The sequence below is a fragment of the Nicotiana tabacum genome, chromosome 2 (assembly GCF_000715075.1).
Source record: "Nicotiana tabacum cultivar K326 chromosome 2, ASM71507v2, whole genome shotgun sequence".
Taxonomy (NCBI): Eukaryota; Viridiplantae; Streptophyta; class Magnoliopsida; order Solanales; family Solanaceae; genus Nicotiana; species Nicotiana tabacum.
The window spans coordinates 114,348,677-114,372,390 of record NC_134081.1 but is presented as its reverse complement, the minus strand read 5'-3'; the positions used below and the strand labels follow the sequence as shown (position 1 = coordinate 114,372,390).

General features: G+C 36.7%; 1 protein-coding gene across 1 annotated transcript; it reads left to right on the top strand.

The window, feature by feature from the left end:
• The first annotated feature begins 2,069 nt into the window (after positions 1-2,069).
• Positions 2,070-10,837, top strand: LOC107821128 (3-oxoacyl-[acyl-carrier-protein] synthase, mitochondrial). The gene is made up of 14 exons (XM_016647535.2): positions 2,070-2,340; positions 3,275-3,504; positions 4,402-4,509; positions 4,588-4,659; positions 4,845-4,931; positions 5,616-5,767; positions 5,943-6,023; positions 6,121-6,154; positions 6,403-6,469; positions 6,570-6,646; positions 8,239-8,299; positions 8,411-8,493; positions 8,798-8,869; positions 10,168-10,837. The coding sequence occupies exons 1-14, from the start codon at positions 2,220-2,222 to the stop codon at positions 10,330-10,332; spliced, it is 1,410 nt and encodes a 469-aa protein (XP_016503021.1). The 5' UTR covers positions 2,070-2,219; the 3' UTR covers positions 10,333-10,837.
• The last annotated feature ends 12,877 nt before the right edge of the window (positions 10,838-23,714 follow it).

Sequence of the window (23,714 nt, the reverse complement as noted above, 5' to 3'; positions counted from 1 at the left end):
AACTGTACTAATCTTTGAATAATATAAGCCAGAAGATAAAGTTGATAACTTTTCTACAATGCATTTCTGGCCAGAAATATTCTTTGTAATACAAAGATATTCCACATTCATTTCATCTATTGTCTCAACATGATACCCATTTCGGCGGATATCTATAAAACTCAACAAGTTTCTTCGGGACTTGGAGGAGTACAATGCATTGTCGATAATAAGTTTTGTTCCCTTAGACAGAAATACAATAGCTCTTCCGGAGCCTTCAATCAAACTTATATTACCAGAAATTGTAGAAACATTTGTTTTTTTCCTTATGCAAATAAGAAAAGTATTTCTGATCTTTGAATATGGCATGAGTTGTTCCACTATCAACTACACAAATATCTTCATAATTGGTCTTTGATCCAAACATAATTTGAGGATTATCCATATTCTTCAAAATGACATAAACAAAATAAATATGATAGTAAATATTATTATCAAAGCATAACTTTTATTTATGTACAACAATTACATAACCATACTATCTACTACAAATAACAAAAATTAAAATATTTACATATCTACAGATTCACTACCGATCACATGACTTGTTTCTCCTTCTGGGAGTACAAAGTAATCAGCTACATCCAAATGCATGAAGTCTAAATTATCTTCAGAAATAAAATTTGCTTCAGCATTTTTCTCTGTCTTCTTCAGGGAAGCTTGATATAGCTCAACCAGGTGCTTTGGCGTACGGCATGTACGTGACCAGTGCCCTTTTCCTCCACATCTATAGCATGCATTTTCTGGCTTTGCTGCTTGCACAGCTTCATGTTTTTGCTCCTTCCTTTTCCGCTGCTGGTGGTGAGGAGGGTTCTTTGGTGCATTATTTTTACCACGATTAGAGTTTCCTCCCCGACCATGGCCATGACCACGACTGGGGCCACGTCCTCTTCCACGCTTAGCTTGGTGGAAGTTCGTCTCATTCACTTCAGGGAATGGACAAGAACTAGTAGGTCGACTTTCATGGTTTTTCATTAATAGCCCATTATGTTGCTCGGCTACAAGAAGATGTGAGATAAGTTCAGAATACTTTTTAAATCCCATCTCTCGATATTGCTGCTGTAGGAGCATATTCGAGGCATGAAAAGTGGTGAAAGTTTTCTCCAACATATCATGATCAGTAATATTATCACCACATAGTTTCAATTGGGAAATAATTCTGAACATAGCAGAATTATACTCACTGATAGATTTAAAATCTTGTAACCTTAGATGAGTCCAATCATAACGTGCCTGTGGAAGAACGACCATCTTCAGGTGGTCATATCTATCTTTCAAATTACTCCACAGTATGACTGGATCTTTAACAGTAAGATATTCCATTTTCAGGCCCTCATCAAGGTGATGGCGTAGGAATATCATTGCTTTGGCACGGTCTTGGTTTGATGCCTGATTTTTATCTTTGATGGTGTCTGCCAGAGCCATCGCATCAAGATGAATTTCGGCATCAAGCACCCAAGACATGTAGCTTTTGCCCGATATATCCAGGGCTATAAACTCAAGTTTAGAAAGATTTGACATTATTTAGAAAAAGAAAGTTCGTACCTCTTATACTTTCAAAGTATTTGCTCGAGATGGCAGAGTCTCGTGCTGATAACGTGTTATAAAATAAAGACTGTAAAGTAAAGACAAGTATAGAGAGAAACTGATATATTATTCAAACTTCAAACTTATGTACATAATGAACTGAATTCTCCTCTATTTATAGAAGAAAGCAAGCTGCTGTGTAAGCTGCTACTGCAAGCTGTTGTGCAAGCTGCTACTACAAGCTGCTGTGTAAGCTGCTACTGCAAGCTGTTGTGTAAGCTGCTGCTGCAAGCTGCTGTGTAAGCTGCTGCTCTAAACTGTTGTACCAGATATAAATAATCTTCTATCATGAGTAATATTTATCCATAACGGAGTACCGAAAGGATAAATATATTTATGGCGGAGTCTCATATGGATAAACTTCTTCAGGAAGCTTATTTACAACGGAGTACTAAATAAACATACATAATATAATATATTGCTAACAAAATGTACTTTCCCCCAAATTGCTCCTAGTTTATGAATTTGTGTGAGCCGAAATTGGCTAGTCCAAGAAAAGTAGAAAATTGTAAACTGAGAGAGAGAAGTAGGAATAGAGCGGGATGTAAATAGTATTCCTTCACCAAACGAGCTTCTCAAGTTTGAGAAAAGCAATGAGAGGAAGAAAATGGTTAGGCCTCATTCCGACCCGAGTTCACTTCCATCGGTTCAGCTCATCGACTTCCTTTAACCATCCTCCTCCTGCTTACCCTCTTCGCAGAGTTGTTGTTACTGGTAATCATACAAAAAAACGCTATTCCTCAACTCTTTCTTTTACTCGGTTACGTGTATAAGATTGCAGGTTTCTCCTTTTTTGCTTCGTTTCGACTTCAAAAATGGTTTAATTTCAATAAATTCAAATGAACAAAATGGGTTTTAATTGAATATTTTGTTGTCTTGTACAAAATCGTTCGTTTTTTAACACCCTCACGCTAAGCTGACTTGCAAGTAGCTGCCTTTAGTAAGTCTGGTTAAGTAATCTAGAAAACAAAGTGAATAATCTATTATAACCAGTTAAAATTACATTGATTATATAAAAACTTCGTACAAGAACCATGATTTTACAGCTTGTTTAGATGGTTATTACATGTCATTTCATAATGTATCGTATTGTATTTTACTATAATGTATTGTATTGTTTTTATAAATACAATGTTGGAATAGATTGTATCGTTTGTCGTCATTCTGTGATATCACATACATCAATATAAAAAATGAACTTGCAATATTACAAAAAAAAGGATACGAGGTAAAATTATTATATAAAAAGGTAGGGTAAAGGATAAAATAGGATTATTACTAATAAGGAAGTGCAAGATGAGAGAAAAAAGTAAGGTAACAACGCTACCACATCAAATTGGTCATTACATAATGGCACTTTCCCTTGTCACGTCACGGCGGATTTAATGATACGATACAATAAAATATAAGTAACAATCACAACAAGATTAGAACGGCCGAGTGGCAGAATAAGCATGCTGTGTCTGGATAGCATAACCTTGTATATCCTCAAAGTGATATCATCTCTAGCCGTATGGTTCAGATTTCCATATTATATTTTTAGTCTGATTGTGCGGAATTTGTGAATTTCTATGATGATTCTGCAAAGACTTATGGTGCAACAGGTGTTTATAAAGCTTGAATGTTTGGTTGGTGGTTTTGTTTTCAGGTCTAGGGATGGTGACTCCTCTTGGATGTGGTGTGAAAACCACATGGAAGAGGTTAACAGAAGGGGAATGTGGTGTAAGAGCAATATCCCCTGATGATTTGAAGATGAACGGTTTTGACCCTGAAGTTAAGTCGTATACATTTGATCAATTGACATCCAAAGTTGCTGCAATTGTGCCCTGCGGTTCTAGCTCAGGTGAATTCGATGAGCAGCTGTGGCTAAATTCTAAGGTACCTCCCAACCTTCAGTCACTATGTTAATCATAGTTGAATGTATAGAAATGTTATATAACAAAATCTTCTACTGAAAATGTAAAATGCCACTTGTTATAAACTCATTATTCCTCCAAATCTTTAGCCCGTCTGCTTCCTCTATCTTGCCCCGTACCTTGTGCCTCACCCCTGCCCTACCACCCTTACTCCTAGCGACCTCTGCTATCATAGCTTTGTTAAATTCCCAACCTACTGCCTATATCCAACAGAATATCTCATTCATACTAAAAAGAATTCGGGATTGTTTTACAACTTACATGTGATACATGACTTGTTTTAGATCAGCCTTTTCAGATAAGAAGAAAAACAAAAGCCTTCTTTTTAGAAATGCAAATTATAAAATGTATCTTATTTCGAGCATATTTGGCTTGGAAGACGAGCACATGAAACAAAATTAAAATTTTCGCAGCATATTACAAGTAGATTCTAAAATTACTTTTGTCTCACGATATAAAAGATTTATAGAATGATACATTCAATTAAATGTTGTTGTCCACTTGCCCTCAATCTATATCACAGATAGAGCATTTTAGTATCACTAGTAGGTATTGATGCACTGTGTGGCACGTTATATATTTTGGTGATGCATGCTTTACATAAAGCATCAAGAGTAGTCATTATTCTTTTTTGGTAATTGGTATATTAGGAAATAGCAGTGGTTGTAGATGGAAAAAAAATCATTTGAGATTAAATTTTTCTATTGTGGGCAACATACAAATGAAGTAAGGATGCTAAGATTTATGATATATTACACTATGTTGGCACTATTAGCAATCAGATTTTTCTCCTAAAACTGCTTTTGCATAACACCTCACTGTGGTCCCATAATTGCCTTGTGATATCTATTTCTGCCAGGAGCATAGATCAATTGCAAGATTTATAGGATATGCACTGTCTGCTGCAGATGAAGCTCTTAAAGATGCTAATTGGATGCCTACTGAGCAGGATGAGAAGGAACAGACGGTATAACCTACTATTTTCTTGATGTCAGAATGTCAATTCTTGTTGCATTTCATTGGTATCTAAGAGGAACTACCTCAGGGAGTCTCCTTAGGTGCTGGAACTGGAAGTATCAGTGACATATTGGAAGCATCAAGAATGATCTGTGAAAAGGTTGGTTAATCACTTTATCTTGCTGAGTGATGGTGAAATATGAGGCAATCCCCGTCAAACAAGGAAAATGCATGTATTCCTTTGTTGTCATTTCCTAGTGGTAGCTGCTACTAAATTGCTGGAAATGAACCATCAATATACAGAGGTAGTGCAATTACTACTGACAATCTACTTTCTGATACCAGAATGTACGCCGTCTTAGTCCATTTTTCATCCCACGGATATTGATCAACATGGCTTCTGGTCATGTAAGCATGAAGTATGGTTTTCAGGTATGTATGTAGTAGTAATTCGTCTTGTGGAAATGTATGGAAGTTTTATAATTCCAAAGTATTTGTGAAGCTTGATGATCAGGAATTCAGATCTAGTTTATTGTTTTCCATCTTATTGCTTTATGCTTGGACCAACTGTTATGTGATTATTTTAATCTCAACTGATAACTGAGATAACAGAAAAATGTGGTCTACAAAGAGAAAAAGAAGCAGATACTCCATCAGACTGGATACAAAATTAATTGAACTTCTGTGTTATATTCTTTGTCGAAAAGTAAGGTTGATTGAAATGTCATATTAAAGGTTAAATTTGATTTGTTTAATGAATTTGATATCTTGAAACTTCCGAAAGCTATGTAGGATAATATCATGAGAATGCTGTTGCATATCTGTTGACAAGGGACACTTCTCTCTTTTTTGCATCCAATTTCCTAATTCATGGTGTTCAAGTGCGATCTTGTGGCACAAGCTGTCACTGCAGCATGACATGCATGCTTCAGTTTTAGTAGCTACTTTAATGGTCTGCATTTTTTGGGGTAACTTTTTGTTGCTTATGCATACGCTTAAAGGGTTATGCAACTGACTGAACCTCCTCTTTTTTCTTGCCTTTTTCTTGGTGCTAGATCCAAGTGTACACACAATGTGCTAAAGAATAATGCCTATTTTATTCTTGAATTTGAATAGGGACCAAACCATGCTGCAGTGACAGCTTGTGCCACTGGAGCTCATTCAGTTGGTGATGCTGCCAGGATGATTCAATTTGGAGATGCAGATGTGATGGTTGCAGGGGGGACAGAAGCCAGCATTGATGCTTTATCTATCGCTGGATTTTGTAGGTACACCTAAAATGTTGGTCTATGGTATTATTATGCTATGTATTTACAAACCTCTTCGTCTCTATTAAGGCCCACTTTGATTATGGATGTTGTGGCTCTCTATTTAAAAACCCTAGCACATCATCTCCGTGTTTTATTTATCTTTTTGCTGTATACATTTCCATTTTTAATTTAGGTTAAGAGCATTGACTACCAAGTATAATTCAACACCACAGGAAGCCTCCAGGCCATTTGATTGTGGTCGTGATGGATTTGTGTAAGTAATATCCATACTTTCAAGAAGGTAATGTGCATCCTTATATCTGAACTGATTCTGACTCACCTTCGTATTTCATCCTCATTTTGAAGTGCAGGATAGGTGAGGGTTCTGGTGTCATGGTGTTAGAGGTGAGTTTGGCTGTTTGGAATTTCAGATAGTAATGAGGGGGTTATCCCCTCACAATACAGTGGTTGGGTTGTTGCCCCACCCTAAAGTTATAACCATGAAAAACCTCCTTGGCTATTAGGTTGATCTTTCAATCATCTCTGATATATAGATCACTGAAGTTAATCCACTCCCTCGTTCTGTTTATTAGTTTTGCTCGTTAGCATCATTTCGACTATTTCTCATCTTACATGTGGGGTGATGTCCCAAGGAACTGGAGCATGCAAAAAAACGAGGAGCTAAAATATACGCAGAGCTGTGTGGCTATGGAACATCAGGTATAGTTTGGTTATATTCACATGTAAATCTGATCTCCTTTCATTCATCCCTGCATTATGGTCTGCTTGTAATTGTATATTACCTATTTATTTTGCTTAGGTGATGCACATCACATTACACAACCAAATATTGGTGGAAGAGGTGCAGTTTTAGCTATGACACGTGCTTTGAAGCAGGTGATATTTATGTTGACCTGTCATTTCTTGGTCCCACTAAATTATAATCCATTGCGTGTAAGGGTAAATGACTTCGAATTGCCCCCGAGTTTGCCACTATTCATGACATACAAATATCTCCTGTAGTTCTTAAAATCAGATTAACATTCATTCTCTGAGTTTCTCAGTTTCTGTAGACAATACTTTAACCTCTTTCTGCATCTTTTTGTTCAAAGGTTATCAGTCAAGCAGTTGAAATGACAGATTCCTTTCTTTCTCATCTTCCTTAGTTCTTCCGTACTATAAGTATTCAGCATTGCCTCTACCAATTTCCTAGTTGTCCACATCAATTTCCTCTATTCTCACTATCCATGACAAAATCAACATAAACAACTTTATGAAAATGCTCCTCTCTTATTGGAAGACTAGGATTACTAAATAGGTTTGAGGTTGCTCCCAGTGTATCTCGATTTGAGTAGTTGCCAAACATAGCCAAAGATGATGCAGCAAATCCAGTTAGTCAATTGCTATTGCGTGGAATAAGCTAATGGTTTGATATGATCCTGCATCAATAACAGTTGTACATACAAAATATTCAGTAGCCGAAAGAAGAAGTAAAAGTAGCCAATAGACTGAGACATTCTATAAAACTTTCACATGTTTCAAGAATTCAAGTTCATTAAGCAATTGGATATTACTTCATCACAATGTTACTACATTAAATCAACTCTTTATTAGCTGTGGTAATATACATTTGCTGCCACTTGTAACACTTACATGTCAAATTAACAACTTAATATCTGTGTTAGTTGAACTGTTTCACATGAATTCAAACTGAGGGAGTAACTATATCAGCCTTTAGCTTCTCTCTTGCATGAGATAAATTTGGGCCAATTACAATTAATAGAATGAATAGAAAGTGATTGTTACAAGTATATTCCTCGATCTATGTTAAATATACTTTTCTTTCCTGGTTAAAGCTCAAATACACTGGTAATGTAAGTAAATTCGGAGTTGTTGTAAGTTAACAGTCCATTAGGGCATTACAATGAGCATCTTATGAAAAGAGGTCATCAGCTGAATGATCACCTTACACGGGGAGCTTAGCAAAATGGATAAGCCAACAAGTTGTGGAATGAGTTGATATGTGTGATGGACAAGAGAAATCTGTGCTTATGCTGACTCTTTCCTAGTTTTAAACAACCTGCTTCCTTTTGCCTTCACGTTCAACATCCTTATAACTTTAAAAAAAAGAAGTAAAAATTGCTCCTTTTAGCTCTTATTTATCTAGTTGGTTGAGCATTGTGCTTTTTGTTTTAAGATATCACTCGTTTGACAGGTAATGGTGTTACAGAACTTAATATCTTTTGTGACTTGAACATACTTGACCTATCAATCCTGAGACCTATATGGAGGATCTAATTGAAATACAGAAACTCATAGCGTTGTATACAGTCTCAGAAAGTAGAGCAGACTTGTCTGTTATTCATGCAACTTAGAGGAAAGACCACCGTGCCTCTAATTTATTAGAAAGTTAATGTTCTAATTTATCACTTTCTATATGTAGATGTTTTTTACCTAACACTTCTTTCTTTTCTTCATGTCCTCGGCAGTCTGGTCTTCATCCTAGTCAAGTGGATTACATAAATGCTCATGCTACATCTACACCCCTTGGTAATCATTTTGCAAATGTGAAGAACCTCTGTAATGATTTCAAAATTTTTGCCCTCAATGGAAAACAGAAATTTGACATTTTTGTATATGTTGCTGAAATATCTTGCTCAGGTGATGCAGCAGAAGCAAATGCAATAAAACATGTCTTCTCTGATCATGCTACATCAGGGGCTCTGTCCTTGTCCTCTACGAAGGTAATCATAGTTGGGGTGTTCAACCAAGTCCGAACTGTGATTAGAATAGAGTATAATAAGACATCCCAGTTCTCCTATGAGCCAAAGCTGAAGGAGACTTCGTCTCTTGGAAACCTATAGTCATGTCTTTTCTGCATCAGAAAAGACCTGTTCTTGCGCTTTCAGCGTATTATCATCTTGTTGAATTTTTCTGCATTTACTTTGTGGTTATTAGTGGATACTAGCATTATCCTTTCTGTCATAAATAGCATGTATTTTTCCCCCTTCTCTATGAACTCTGCTGAACTCTTACCCAAAATATCAGGGTGCCATTGGTCATCTCCTTGGAGCCGCTGGAGCTGTTGAAGCAATTTTTACTGTCTTGGCAATACACCACGTAAGATGATGCTTTCATTTATAGTACACAAGATCTAATCACACAAGCCTTAACATTTAATGATTGGAATTCCTTATTTAGATGCTTCATACTCGATCAAATGTCCGCTTACATGCCTGAATTTTGTTTTATTTTGGAAGTTTATCCCATGAAGATCTTTTTGTATATGGCCTTATAAGTAGTCTGTACAATATCTATATTTCCGCTGGATAATGTCTAATATACTTGAGTACATTTGATTTGTAATTTCCTGAAACACTTCTGTTCGGTCCATTGCATGTTATAATGCTGAATGTTTATTAGAAGACCGTTTAACATGAACTTCCTTTCACCCCTTGGCTTGGGAACTTTTTGGAATTCAAGGCTATAATGTTGTTCTTGCTAATACACAGAAGATAAAATTGTGGAATTATGATCTTCTTCGGCCATTTGACTATAAGCACTTCAATGTGGAGTTAGAATTCAAATAGATCATTGACTTATGTCAAATGTACTCTTCTTTTTCTTGGGTAAAGGTCAAATGTACTGGTTGTTTAGGAGTTGTTGCACTTGCACGTAAAAAGTTCATTTGGGCATTACAATGAGCATCTTTGAGAAGAGGTCTTCAGCTGAATGATCACCTTACCCTGGGAGCTTAGCAAAGTGGATAAGTTAACAAATTGTAGAATGAGTTGATACTATTGTGATGGGCAGGCGATATCTTTACTTATGCTGACTCTTTCTTGGTTTTACCAACCTATTTCCTTTCATGCCTTCATGTTCAGCATCCATGTAATATTTAACAAGAAAAGTGATACCAACAGACAATAAACTAAAGGTCTTTTCAAAAAGAAAAAGTGATTAAACAAATGTATTTCATGATTATTTAATGTGAGAATTACTTTTATTGAGGCTTCAAATGTTCCAGTGACAAGTTTGTACAGAACACGGAAACGGTCAGGAAGTGATCTTTGGTTATTATACTGTAAATCTATTGAACTTTGGATTTTTACCTGCAAGGTATAATCTAGATGACAAAAAGTGCTAGTTAAATTGGATTTTTTGGATTTTTGGATTTGTTAGGAGGGCTGAGGGGATGATTACTGTTTCAGGGATGCTCTTTGTACTTTTTTGTACCACCTTGGTACCTGATGAATAAAATTTACCTTATCAAAAAAACAAAATTGGGATAAAGGTCAAGGCAGTAGATACATGCATTAACTATTGCCAGCGTTATGCTTCTTTCTAGACTTGATGAGGTAACTGTAATATTTTCTATTTCACGACTGAGCTGCTAATCGCTTTGATGTTATTTGCAGGGCATCGGGCCTTTGACGCTAAACCTTTCTGAACCAGATCCAGTATTCAATGGAGGTTTCTTGCCTTTGACTACTTCAAAGAAGATGACCATTAAAGCTGCTTTATCAAACTCATTTGGGTTTGGAGGAACGAATTCTTGCTTGCTTTTTACTTCAACCAACTGAATACTGATTTGGTTAACCAAATGCGCCGCTGGAACAAGAGTGCTGTTAGGAATTAAAACTTATGGCTAACCAGGTTAGGTAAAGTGGAAGAGGGAGTTTTGAGGGCTATAGCTCCCTTAAAATGAACGTTTTGGCCAATTCTTGTCTTGCCTTGAAGCTCCAGTTTCAGTCTGGTTTGTTTAATTTTTTAACTTTGTTATCATTATTGTAGATCTATTGGTTTTTGACTTTTTCTTAGACGTCTTGAGAATCAAGTAGAAAATATAGAAAATTTCTAGTGTTAGAGCCTAGATTTTTTCAAATGTTGGATTGAGATGGGTTTAAAGGAAGTAACACGGATAAACTTTTTATAATCGATCCCGAGTGGGATTGATGCGTTGTTATTGTTGTCCTGTAACTACATTGGTAGACACATTACCAATTGAAAAAGTAGGTTCTGGCTTTTAGCTTTATTTTAGCCAACGTTGTGGCTAGCAGTCTAGCATTATGGTGTGAAAAATGAAAAGAGCTCTCTATTTATCAAACTTTCCTTGCTATATTAAACGCGTGATATCTATGTGTTGAGATTAAGGGCCGGGACCGGTAGGACTGCTAGAGGTGGGCTTGGGCTGATCTCGTGGGTTGGTTCTCGAGTAGGAACAGTTAGGATCGGGACCGTTTGGCCCGAAAAGGGACCGGACCGGTCCCTTGGCAGGTCAAACGGGCCCAATGTAAAAAATTTTTTAAAAAAAATAGCCGTTTGGCTATTTAAAAAAAGAGTTGTTGGGCTTTAAAAAATAGTCGTTGGCTATTTAAAAAATAGCCATTTAACCCCCTAACTTTGTTTTAACCTCAAACTTTTTATAATTAAATTTTTTTCCCTATTTTCAACTATAAATATCCTCTTATTCTTTCATTTTTCTTACAAAATCATCACAATCTCTTTATAATTTTCTTCTATACTTGCTACTATTGTTTACTTTATTCCAAAAAATAGTATAAAAATATTGAGGTTGTTACAATTTGTGAAAGAATTGTGAAGTTGGTGAATTGAAGTCTTTAAGTCTTTAACGATAATCAATTTTCAACAAGTTGTTCGTCAATTCGGTAAACTAGTTCCAACTCTTAAGTCTTAATATTATAGTTTTGTTTGTTTTATTTATTTGCTATTAGTTAATTAATTAAGAGGTCTTGCGTAAAAAATATTTTTGGTAAAAATAAGAATAAGAAAAAATCCAAGACTGGCGGTACTGCTGTTCCTCCTCCTCTGCCCCCGGGTCCCCCAACCTGTAACACCTCGGAAAATTTTGAAGTAACTAAGCGCTATTAAGAAAGTTGATGTGCACTAATTGTATTATTTTGTGTGTAGACAAGGACTATTATATGAATCATATCAATTGATCATGATAATATATGTATGAGGTGCATTAAGAATGGTTTATGGCCTAAGAAGAGCCCTAAGTCCAAGTCAAGTTGGAAATTTCATGATAGACTAAAGTTTCAAATGGGTACGCACAAGACCCAACTTTGAACGAGAATATATATATATATATATATATATATATATATATATATATATATATATATATATGGAGTTATTTGATGATCTACCTATCATATGAAAGATCTTCGAGTCTAGTTTCTAACGCTTCAAACCGTTCGTCATTTGGACATTCCTACAAGAAGTTATGACTAAATTACCAAAGGCTGGAAAAATGCGATTCTGCGACCAATTCTGCGATCGCAGAATCATTATGCGATCGCAGAAGTAGTTATGCGACCGCAAAATGGTCGCAGACCTGTCCAGTGAAGCCCATTTTCGGGCATCGATTTTGTGGTGCATTTTGTGACCCGCATACCCATTCTGCAGTCCATTATGCGATCGCAGACCTGATTTCGGAGGGTTAATTTTTTTATTTTCATAACCCGACCCTATTTTGATAAATAGGCTTTGGGACTTACTTTGGGGAAATTATCTTATGATTTTAGAGAGAAGTGAGAGTGTTCTAGAGAGAGGAAGTAGATGAAGTGTCTTGTTCATCAAATTCTTGTCCAAGCCTTGAAATCCAACTAGAAATCCCTTAAGTTCTTCATCAAAGAGGTAAGGTTCCATACCCTAGTTTTCAATTTCGGGATTTTGATTAAAAGTAGGTCATAAGAAGTATGATTCTTGGGTGTGAGAGTATTATGTATACATGTATGGATTTATTATGGAAATATGAGTATGAATCAAGTATTGGAACTCATGGTATAGTGATTGGAAGCCATAAATTCTCAATTTAAATGAATACCCATTGTAGAAATTGAAAAGTGATTATTTGATGGAATTTTGTTGGTTGGGTGAGAATGGTTGGTCGCACATGTGATGTTAGGATTATAAATTGTTAAAGAATGATAGTGGGATGAGTTGTTGGTAAATGATGGTAGTTGGAAGAACTATTTCTATGGTTAAGAAATGTATAAATGTATGCCCACTAGGTGTTTGGTAAATTATCTAAATGGCCTAAACTATGAAATTGGTTACTAATGTTGGTTCAATTGGATGTTGATATTGTAGATTGAAGTTGCTTAGTATAGTAGATCGTTGTAGTATCATTAAGGGGTGAATTTAAGTTTCGGATCATTGGCATTGAATTGAGGAGACAAGAAGGCATTCAGAGGTGGATACACGCAGTTTCGGATCGTTGTAGTACTCATTCTGTGATGTTTCGGATCGTTGTAGTACTCATTCTGTGATGTTTCTCATATCTGATTTAATTGTCTTTCCTTCCTCTACATGCTATAATATTATTGAGCAGGGTATTTGAGGAATTGAGCACATGCACCCATGGTTATTCTTTTCACGAAATTTGAGGAGTTGGTTAGAAATGTTGGGGTTGAATGTTAATAAAGTGGTTAGGTTTAATGAGATGAGGTCATTGGACCTAGAATGAGTTCTATCGAATTTGATTACGGTATATTTGGGAGAATAACATCGGCAGTGTATAAAGGTTTTGGAATGAGGTTTTATGGAAAGTGGGGTTTAATACTAGTACTTGGTTAGTTTTGAGTAGTTACTATGATCGGGAATGGTGTTGCAAATATACGAGTTGTATAGTATGTTGTGTGATTATATCTGAGGTTATGGTTACAGCTTAATACAACTTGCTCAAATTTAAACAGTGTGTAAATGTGAAATTCGGGTCTTGAAAAGAAGTTTTTGGATGTTGAAAATTGGATTCCAAGGCTTATGGACTAAGGCTAAATTAGTAATTTTTAATTATGTGGTGTCATCGGGCCTATATGGGATAGAGTGACATGGGATCACCTCGGGTATGCATGCGTGATAAGGTGAAATAGTGATTTGAAGGTTCAAACATGTCAAAGAAAAAGCATCACCCCGTGATCAAATATATATTGGATAGAAAATTTTATGGTCATTTTCATACTAGAACATCGTAGAGTAATTGTTGGAGGTCGCCAAAGGTTTAGTTCGGGTGTTCGGCGTAGATATTTAGAGTTGAAGAAAGTGAACGGGTTATTCTCAATATTTTCTCTATGAGGATGCTATGTGAATTGTTAATAAAGGTAAAGTATGTGTAGTCACATTAGGCCTTATGAAATCTGGAAGGAAAAAGACTAAATTATGAGTATGATATTTCCCTTTTATTGTTCTCCGTATACCCGGTATTTCATGTGTCTATGTCTAAGAAGATGAAGTTAATGGGTAATTGGATTATGAGAAACAACTATTTGCTATCCTTGTTAGAAAAGTCCGGGAGTTGAGATTGCCTTTGTTAATGTGTTATGGCGAAGTCGATAAGTCGAGGAGGCCACCTTGAGGGCCAAAAGTGTTAAGGAAATAAAATGTTCTCACTTGAGTGTATAGTCAAATGATTGTGATTTGACAGGTACTTTCTATGTGTTATGATTTAAATATGTGCAGCTCATGTCCAGATATCACTCTTGATAATATAATGCCTGTAATGATGAGATTTGTGATGTTGATATACATGGTGATGCTTTGTCAAATTGTGTATGTCTTGATAGGTTGATTTTGGTGATTATCTGACAGGTGGATAGGCCCAGTTACAGGAGAAACTCTGCCGAAATTTTTAAGAGTTTGTAAAGATAGCCAAATTTTAAGGGCCATAAGTAAGTTGAGATTTTGGAAAGGAAGTATAAGACCCATGTAGTCATAAACGCCTATGTATAATGGCTGGAGGTAAAAGGATGGTAACTCTATTATTAGAAGTGACTTGTGAAACATTCGAGGACGAAAGTTCTTAAGTGGGGGAGAATGTAACACCCCGAAAAATTTCGAAGTAATTAAGCGCTATTAAGAAAGTTGATGTACGCTAATTGTATTATTTTGTGTGTAGACAAGGATTATTATATATGATATCAATTGATCATGATAATATATGTATGGGGTGCATTAAGAATGGTTTATGGTCTAAGAAGATCCCTAAGTCCAAGTCAAGTTGAAAATTTCATGATAGACTAAAGTTTCAAATGGGTACGCACAAGACCCAACTTTGAACGAGAATCTATACATATATATATATATGGAGTTATTTGATGATCTAAATATAAATTGAAAGATCTTCGGGTCTAGTTTCTAAATCTTCAAACCGTTCGTCATTTGGACATTCCTACAAGAAGTTATGACCAAATTACCAAAGGCTGAAAAAATGCGATTCTGCGACCAATTCTGCGATCGCAGAACCATTATGCGATCGCAGAAGTAGTTATGCGACCGCAAAATGGTCGCAGACCTGTCCAGTGAAGCCCATTTCTGGGCATCGATTTTGCGGTGTATTTTGCGACCCTCATACCCATTCTGCGGTCCATTATGCGACCGCGGACCTGATTTCGGAGGGTTAATTTTTTTATTTTCATAACCTGGCCCCATTTTGATAAATAGGCTTTGGGGCTTATTTTGGAGCAATTATCTGATAATTTTAGAGAGAAGTGAGAGTGTTCTAGAGAGAGGAAGTAGATGAAGTGTCTTGTTCATCAACTTCTTGTCCAAGCCTTGAAATCCAACAAGAAATCCCTCGAGTTCTTCATCAAAGAGGTAAGGTTCCATACCCTAGTTTTCAATTTCGAGATTTGGATTAAAAGTAGGTCATAAGAAGTATTCCATCCGTTTCAATTTATGCGAACCTATTTCCATTTTGGTCCGTTCCAAAAAGAATGACCTCTTTCTAAGTTTGAAAATAATTTAGTTTAAACTTACAATTCTACCCTTAATGAGAAGCTTTTATAACCACAGAAATACTCTTGGCCCCCTTTTGACTTGTTTAGGACCACAAATTTCAAAAGTCTTCATTTTTTCTTAAACTCCATGCCCAGTCAAACAGGTTCATATAAATTGGAATGGAGGGAGTATGATTCTTGGGTGTGAGAGTATTATGTATACATGTATGAATTTATTATGGAAATATGAGTATGAATTAAGTATTGGAACTCATGATATAGTGATTGGAAGCCATAAATTCTCAATTTAAACGATTATCCATTGCATAAATTGAAAAGTGATTATTTGATAAAATTTTGTTGGTTGGGTGAGAATGGTTGGTCACACATGCGATGTTAGGATTATAAGTTGTTAAAGAATGATGGTGGGATGAATTATTGGTAAATGATGGTAGTTGGAAGAACTATTTCTATGGTTAAGAAATGTTTAAATGTATGTCCACTAGGTATTTGGTAAATTATCTAAATGACCTAAACTATGGAATTGGTTACTAATGTTGGTTCCATTGGATGTTGATATTGTAGATTGAAGTTGCTTAGTATAGTAGATCGTTGTAGTATCATTAAGGGGTGAATTTAAGTTTAGGATCATTGGCATTGAATTGCGGACAAAAGAAGGCATTCAGAGGTAGATACGCGCAGAATGGAATTTCCTGAGCATTGATTAGCCTGCTCGACGTTGGGTTCGTCTTGTTGAGGTAAGTAACTCTTCTAATCTTGGAGCTGAGGGTATGAATCCTGAATACAAGTATTATGTGAATTGTTTGGAGGTGACGCACATGCTAGGTGACAGACGTGTGGGTGTGCACTATAGAAATTGTGACATAATTATTTTCGTGGAATTTTGTAGTCAAATAATCTTGGCATTTTCTATGTAGTTTTATGTGCTAAAGAAATCGAGCTGAGAATCATATTAAAAATCATGTTGAGACTATGTGCCGGTATTATTGGGACCCACAGAGGTCATATTGCTGTGAATTATTTATTTTAAATTGAAAATCCATACTCAGTCATATTCATGTCATTACATATCATATCTCAGTCTCTGTTGTTATTTATTGATATATCATATCATCATTTTCGGGATATTTTCATGACATTGTGAGCCCATGAGAGAGAGACTGGAGAGATTGATGACTGAGTGAGGCCGAGGGCCTGATTGTGAGGATAATTATGGGATCGGGTTGCACGCCGCAGCAGGCCATATTGGCTTTATATACTTTATTATTATGTGGATCGGGGCTGCCCGCCTGCAGCAGGCCTTATAGGCTTTATTATAGCACGTGAGTTGTCCATGCAAATACAGATATTGATATTATAGTACGTGAGTTGTCCGTGCAGCACGTGAGTTGTCCGTGCAGATTATAGCGCTTGGGCTGAAGGAGCTCCTCCGGAGTCTGTACACACCTCCAATGAGCGCAGGTACCTACTGAGTGCGAGTGCCGAGTGCGAGTGCGAGTGCCGAGCGATTGGGAGGATTGAGTGACTGTGAGGACTGAGTGAATTGATACTCTGAGAGTATGCATATGAGTTCATCTCTGAGATACATTGCATTGACATGCACACATGACATACATACATATAGATGTATTTTTTCTCATGCTGTACGATATTACATCATTCATGATTTCTCACACATATTGGCAGATGGGCATAGTGATGCATTTGTTTTACACTGGTTATCTGGAAATAAAAAATAAAACATCTTATTTATTATTGAACGGATTTTTGGGAAAATTATTGTTTTTAAACTTATTCATATTTTTGGCAACTTCGGTAAACGATTTGGGTTTTCACTGATGTACTTGAAAGGAAGAACTATTTTTAGAAATCATGATTTAGCTGAGCATTTTATCTCTGAGTTACTTCTTGTATTATTGCTTTACGTTGTTATGGATTGTTGTTGGTTATTGAAGTTGGGACCCGACCTTGGTACAAGCTCGTCACTACTTTTAACTTAAGGTTAGGTTTGTTACTTATTGAGTACATGGGGTCGGTTGTACTCATACTACACTTCTGCACCTTGCGTGAAGATGTTGGATGCTGATGTTGCTGTGTTCGTTGGGAGCTGGATTTGAAGATGTACCTGCGTTCCAGTTGTAGCTGCCTCTTGTTCATGGTAGCCTTAGATTCATAAAACTCTGTTTATGTACTTTTCAAACAGATGATGTATTTACTTCATACCAGCTTTGTAAATTTTATCTTTAGAATCTCATGATTTGTACTACCAGTTCTTGGGGAATGTATAAGGTTAAGATAATTATTTACTTAAATAGCTTTATTAATTATTATTGGAATTGGTTAGTGGTTAAGTGTCTTACCTAGCGAGTGAGTTAGGTGCCATCACGACTAGTCGGATTTTGGGTCGTGACACAACCAAACCTCATATTCGTCCTACACCTGCTATTCTTGATACCGATAATAGTTTATTACAATTTACCGAGAGTCAGTTTTGCCATAATGTTGCACCTGGTGAAAAATTAGACCATGAATTAATGAATGCTCTCTATTCTAATAATTATAATAGTATTGATGAAAATGATGATGAGAAAATTGATTGTCACGACCCAAAATAACCCTGTCGTGATGGCGCCTATCGGAACTAGGCAAGCTGACACATTTCCAAAACAAACCGATATTTTCATTTCAAAGATAATTTCAAGGCTATTTAACATAAAAACCTTCGTAAAAGAGTTCAAATCAAAACAAAAGTGTGGAAAAAAAGGCTCGATATCGGGATGTCACTAGTCATGAGCATCTACTATAATTTGTCTGACAATATCGAGACTAACATAGTCTGAAAAATAGCTAAATACAACTAAAGGAAGATAAGAGGGAGAAGAGCAGGGCTGCGATCGCCAGGCAGCTACCTTGCTATCCCCAAAAAAATCTGCAACCGGAATAGTCAACAGCCGCTACCATGTCCAGATACGCCTGGATCTGCACACAAGGTGCAGGGAGTAACGTGAGTATGCCAACTCAGTAAGTAACAACAGTAAATAAAGACTGAGAAGTAGTGACGAGCAATAATGCAAGTAAAGTTTATATCCCAAAAATTCAGTAAAATACAGCATGCTTTTAACACCAGAGTTTGAATCAAATTAGCTCTTTTAAATCCAGTTCCAGTAAAATAATTTAAAGACATCTTTCAACAGTTTTCAAACAAAGGCTCAATGCAAAGGTGAACAAAAATAATGAAATCATAATCAGCCCATCGGGCAACATCACTCATATACAGCCCCTCGGGCAAACCTCATAATCACTCGTATACATCCCCTCGGGCAGACCTCACCATCACTCATGCCTCCCAGTCACTCGGCACTCGCACTCAGTAGGCACCTGCACTCACTGGGGGTGTGTACAGACTTCGGAGGGGCTCCTTCAACCCAAATTCTATATCAAGCCAATCATGGCATAAATCAATGAGACCCTCGGCCTATATCAAACATGCTGCGGCGTGCAACCCGATCCCATAAATATCCTCACAAATCAGGCCCTCGGTCTCACTCAGTCATAAACCTCTCCAGCCTTTCGGGCTCTCAGAAAACAAATATTCAGCCCAAACAACATTTATATGATGCATCAAAATAGAGTAATAGAGACTGAGTTATGCTGTAAATATGTATAAACATGACTGAGTATAGATTTTCAATCAAAAACAATAAAAGGATAGCAAGAAAAGACCTCTAAGGGTCCAAACAACACTGACATAAGGCCTAAACATGGCATCCAGCTTGATTTACAGAAATTCTTTCTAAAACACATAAGAATCATATAGTTTCAACAAAATATTCAACTTATAGTTGATACGGGACGGACCAAGTTACAATCCCCAACAGTGCACGCCCACACGCCCATCACCTAGCATGTGCGCCACCTCCAAATAGTAAAATGATACAAAATTCTGGGGTTTCATACCCTCAGGACTAGATTTACAATCGTTACTTACCTCAAACCGGTCAAATCTCTACCCCGCAATACTCTTGCCTCTGGACTCAACCTCCAAATGCTCCAAATATATTCACAATCAGTACAATACCATCAATATATGCTAATGGAATGAATTCCAATGGAAAAGCTACAAAATTAGACCAAAACCCGAAATTGGCTCAAACCCAGCCCCCGGGCCCACGTCTCAAAATCCGACAAAATTTATAAAACTAGATAGCTCATTCACTCACGAGTCTAACCATACCAAATTCATCAAAATCCGACATCGTTTGATCTTTCAAATCCTTAAATTACTTCTTAAGAATTCCAAGCCCTAACCCCCTACTTTCACTCCAAAATCCTACTAATTAATGATGAACAAGGCCATAGATTCACAAAATTTATACCATTATGGGTTAGAATCACTTACCCCAACGTTGCTCCTTGAAAACCCTCGAAAACTTGCCTCTCTCCCGAGTTTCTCAAATCCAAAAATGAAAAATGAAGACAAAACACACGATCTGGGGCTTTCTGCCCAGCACAGTCGCACTTGCGGCCATATGTCCGCTCCTGCAGAACCGCACCTGCGATCGAATCCTCACACCTGCGAGAACCACTTAAGCCCTTAATTCCGCACTTGCGACCCCAGGTTCCGCACCTGCGGGCACGCACCTACGTAACACTTCCACTTCTGCGGAACTGGCCCAACTCTTCCTTTCTGCATCTGCGCTCAAGGCCTCACACCTGCGGGCTCGCAGATGCGGCCAATTATTCGCATCTGCGTTCCCAGCCTTGGCCTTCCATTTTCGCATCTGCGGCTTCCCCAAACACACCAGCGACCTCGCACCTGCGACTCCTCCTTCCGTAGGTGCGAAAATAGCAGTAGCAGCAGTTTCAGCTGCATTTTCCAACTTTGACAAATCCGTTAACCACCCGGAATCACCCCGAGGCCCTCGGGACCTCAACCAAAAATACCAAGCCATATATCAACATACAAACTTATTCGAACCTTCAAATCACTCAAAACAATATCCAAACACTAAATTACCCTCGGATTCAAGCCTAAGAACTTCTAAATTTCCAAATTCGGCAACCGATGCCGAAACCAACCAAACCACGTCCGAATGACCTTAAATTTTGCACACACGTCAAAAATGACACTATGAACCTACTCCAACTTCCGAGCCTAAGAATTTCCAACTTTCGCCAATTTAAGCCTAATTCTACCAAGAGCCTCCATATTACATTCCGGTCGCGCTCCTATGTCCAAAATCACCTAACGAAGCTAATGGAACCATCAGAATTCCAATCCGAGGTCAAATGCTAAAGAGTCAAATTTTTGTCAACTCTCCCAATTTAAAGCTTCAATAATGAAATTCTTTCTTCCAATTCGATTCCGAAATACCTGCAACCCAAAACCGACGATTCACATAAGTCAAAGTACATCATACGGAGCTACTCATGCCCTCAAACAACCGAACGAAGCACAAATGTTCAAAACAACCGATCGGGTCGTTACATCAACTTTTATCTCTTTAGCAGAAATTTTATGTCCTAAAATAATTCCCTTTGTTACCATGAAGTGATATTTTTCCCAATTAAGAACCAAATTTGTCTCTTCACATCTTTTAAGCACCAAGGTCAAATGATAGAGACAATATTCAAATGTCTTACCAAAAAGTGTGAAATCATCCATAAAGATTTCAAGAAACTTTTCACTCATGTCTGAGAAAATTGCCAACATGCAGAAATGTAGCAGGAGCGTTGCACAGTCCAAATGGCATTCTTCGATAAGCATATGTACCTTGGGGGCATGTGAATGTGATTTTCTCCTGATCTTCCGGAGCAATTGTTATCTGATTATACCCAGAATATCCGTCAAGAAAATAGTAAAAACTATGACCTGCAACTCTTTCAAGCATTTTGTCAATAAAAGGTAAAGGAAAATGGTCTTTTCTTGTGGCTTCATTAAGTCATGTATAATCAATACAAACTCTCCATCTTGTGACTGTTCTTGTAGGTATGAGTTTATTATTTTTATTTTTTATTACTGTCATACCTTCTTTCTTTGGTACTACCTGTACAGGACTTACCCAAGGACTGTCAGATATTGGATAAATGATACCTGCTTCCAGAAGTTTCACCACTTCTTTCTTGACAACTTTCTGCATTGCTGGGTTCAGTCTCCTTTGGGGTTGGACTATAGGCTTATACTCATTCTCCATAAGAATCCTATGCATACAAATAGCTGGGCTAATTCCTTTGATGTCGGCTATAGTCCACCCTAAGGCTCTTTTGCGTTTTCTCAGGACTTCAATCAGTTTGCTTTCCTATTCTATAGTCAAAGAAGATGAAATAATTACTGAAAATAATTCAAGTTCAAGAAATACATATTTTAAATAAGAAGGAATATATTTGAGTTCAATTTTTAATTGAACTCCTTTTTGTGAGACTTTCTCATTTTCTGACTCTTTTTCCATTATTTCAGCTTCTTCTCTAATTATGAGGTTATCATCACTTATAGTACCTGACCTAGCCAAACATCTCTCCAATGAATCACTAATTAACTGATTATCTTTGTATTCGCCTACAAGATCATCTAGTAAGTCAATTTGAAAACAAGATGATAATGACTCATCCCCAGAAAATTTCATCATTTTCTGCATGTTAAAAATCACTCTTTCCTCATCAACTCGCAATATTAATTGTCCTTGATGAACATCAAAAATTGCTCTCCCTGTTGCGAGAAATGGTCTACCTAAAATTATTGGTACCTCAGTATTTTCTTCCATTTCAAGCACTATAAAGTCTACTGGGAATACAAATTTATCAACTTTAACAAGGATAATTTCAATAAATCCTTTTGGTCTCTTAGTACTTTGATCAGCTAATTGAAGAGACACACCAATATCTTTCGTTTCACCAGGTTCTAATTTTCTAAAAATTGAAAAAGACATTAGATTTATTGAAGCACCTGAATCACATAACGCCTTTTCAAAATGAGCACATCCCACGGTACAAGGAATTGTAAAACTTCTCGGATCACCCAGTTTCTGTAGGAGCTTATTTTGAAGTATAGCACTACATTTTTCTGTAAGCTTAACCACTGAAATTTTTTTCAATTTTCTTTTACTTGACAAAATTTCTTTGAAAAATTTAGCATATGAAGGCATTTGTGTCAAAACATTTGTGAAAGGTATGTTAATGTAAAGTTGCTTCAAAATATCTTGAAACTTTGAAAATTGTTTGTCAAGCTTTTCTCTATTCATCTCTTGGGGAAAAGGGAGAGGTATAGAGTGAAGATTTGTTATCAATTCATTTTCTTGTACATTTTTCCCTTTATTCTTTTGTTCTTTTGGAAACTTAGATTCTATTTTATTCTCACCTTCATTTACCTTTTCAACTTCTTGTGACTTTCCCTGTCTATCTGCATATGGATCATCAAGAGTTTTACCTGACCGCAGAGAGATGGCTTTGAGGTGTTCTTTTGGGTTTTTCTCTCTGTTGCTTGGTAGAGCACCTTGAGTTTATCCAGACATGAGGGTTGCTAATTGGCTTATCTAAATTTCCAAATTCTTGATAGCTGAATGTTGACTTTTAACCTTCTCGTCAGTAGCCTTAATGAATTTGTACATCGGGTCTTCAAGGCTTTGTTGATGAGCTCTTTGAGGCTGCTGCTGATATTGTTGAAAATTTTGTTGCCCTCTATTTTGATTTTGAAAACCAGGTGGTCCATGTACCTGCTGCTTTTGATTAAAAAATCTTTGAGGATTTTCAGCATCATTAGGATTACTCCATTGAAATCTTGGATGTTTTTGTGTCATGGGACTACCGAATGAGTAATTATTTATATAACCAATCACATTTACATGTTCTTTATTTTGTGTTGAAGTTTGACATTCATGATTAGGATGATTACCTTGACAAACATCACAATTCTCAAGTTGGGATGATGAGTGAGCACCTACCTGAAAAGCCTCCATTTTTTGTATTAAGGTCACAATTTGTTGTGTCAATGAATTCAAAGCTTCAACTTGATTTACTCAAGCTGTTTTTTTGATAATCATTCTATCTGAAGGCCATTGAACAACATTTTCTGAAATTTCATTAAGCAATTGCATTGCTTCTGTAGTAGTTTTCCCATTATTGATATTCCTGATGCTGCATCAATTGCATTTCTAGCAGAGGGTTTAAGACCGTGATAGAAAATATATAAAATATCAGGGTCTTGG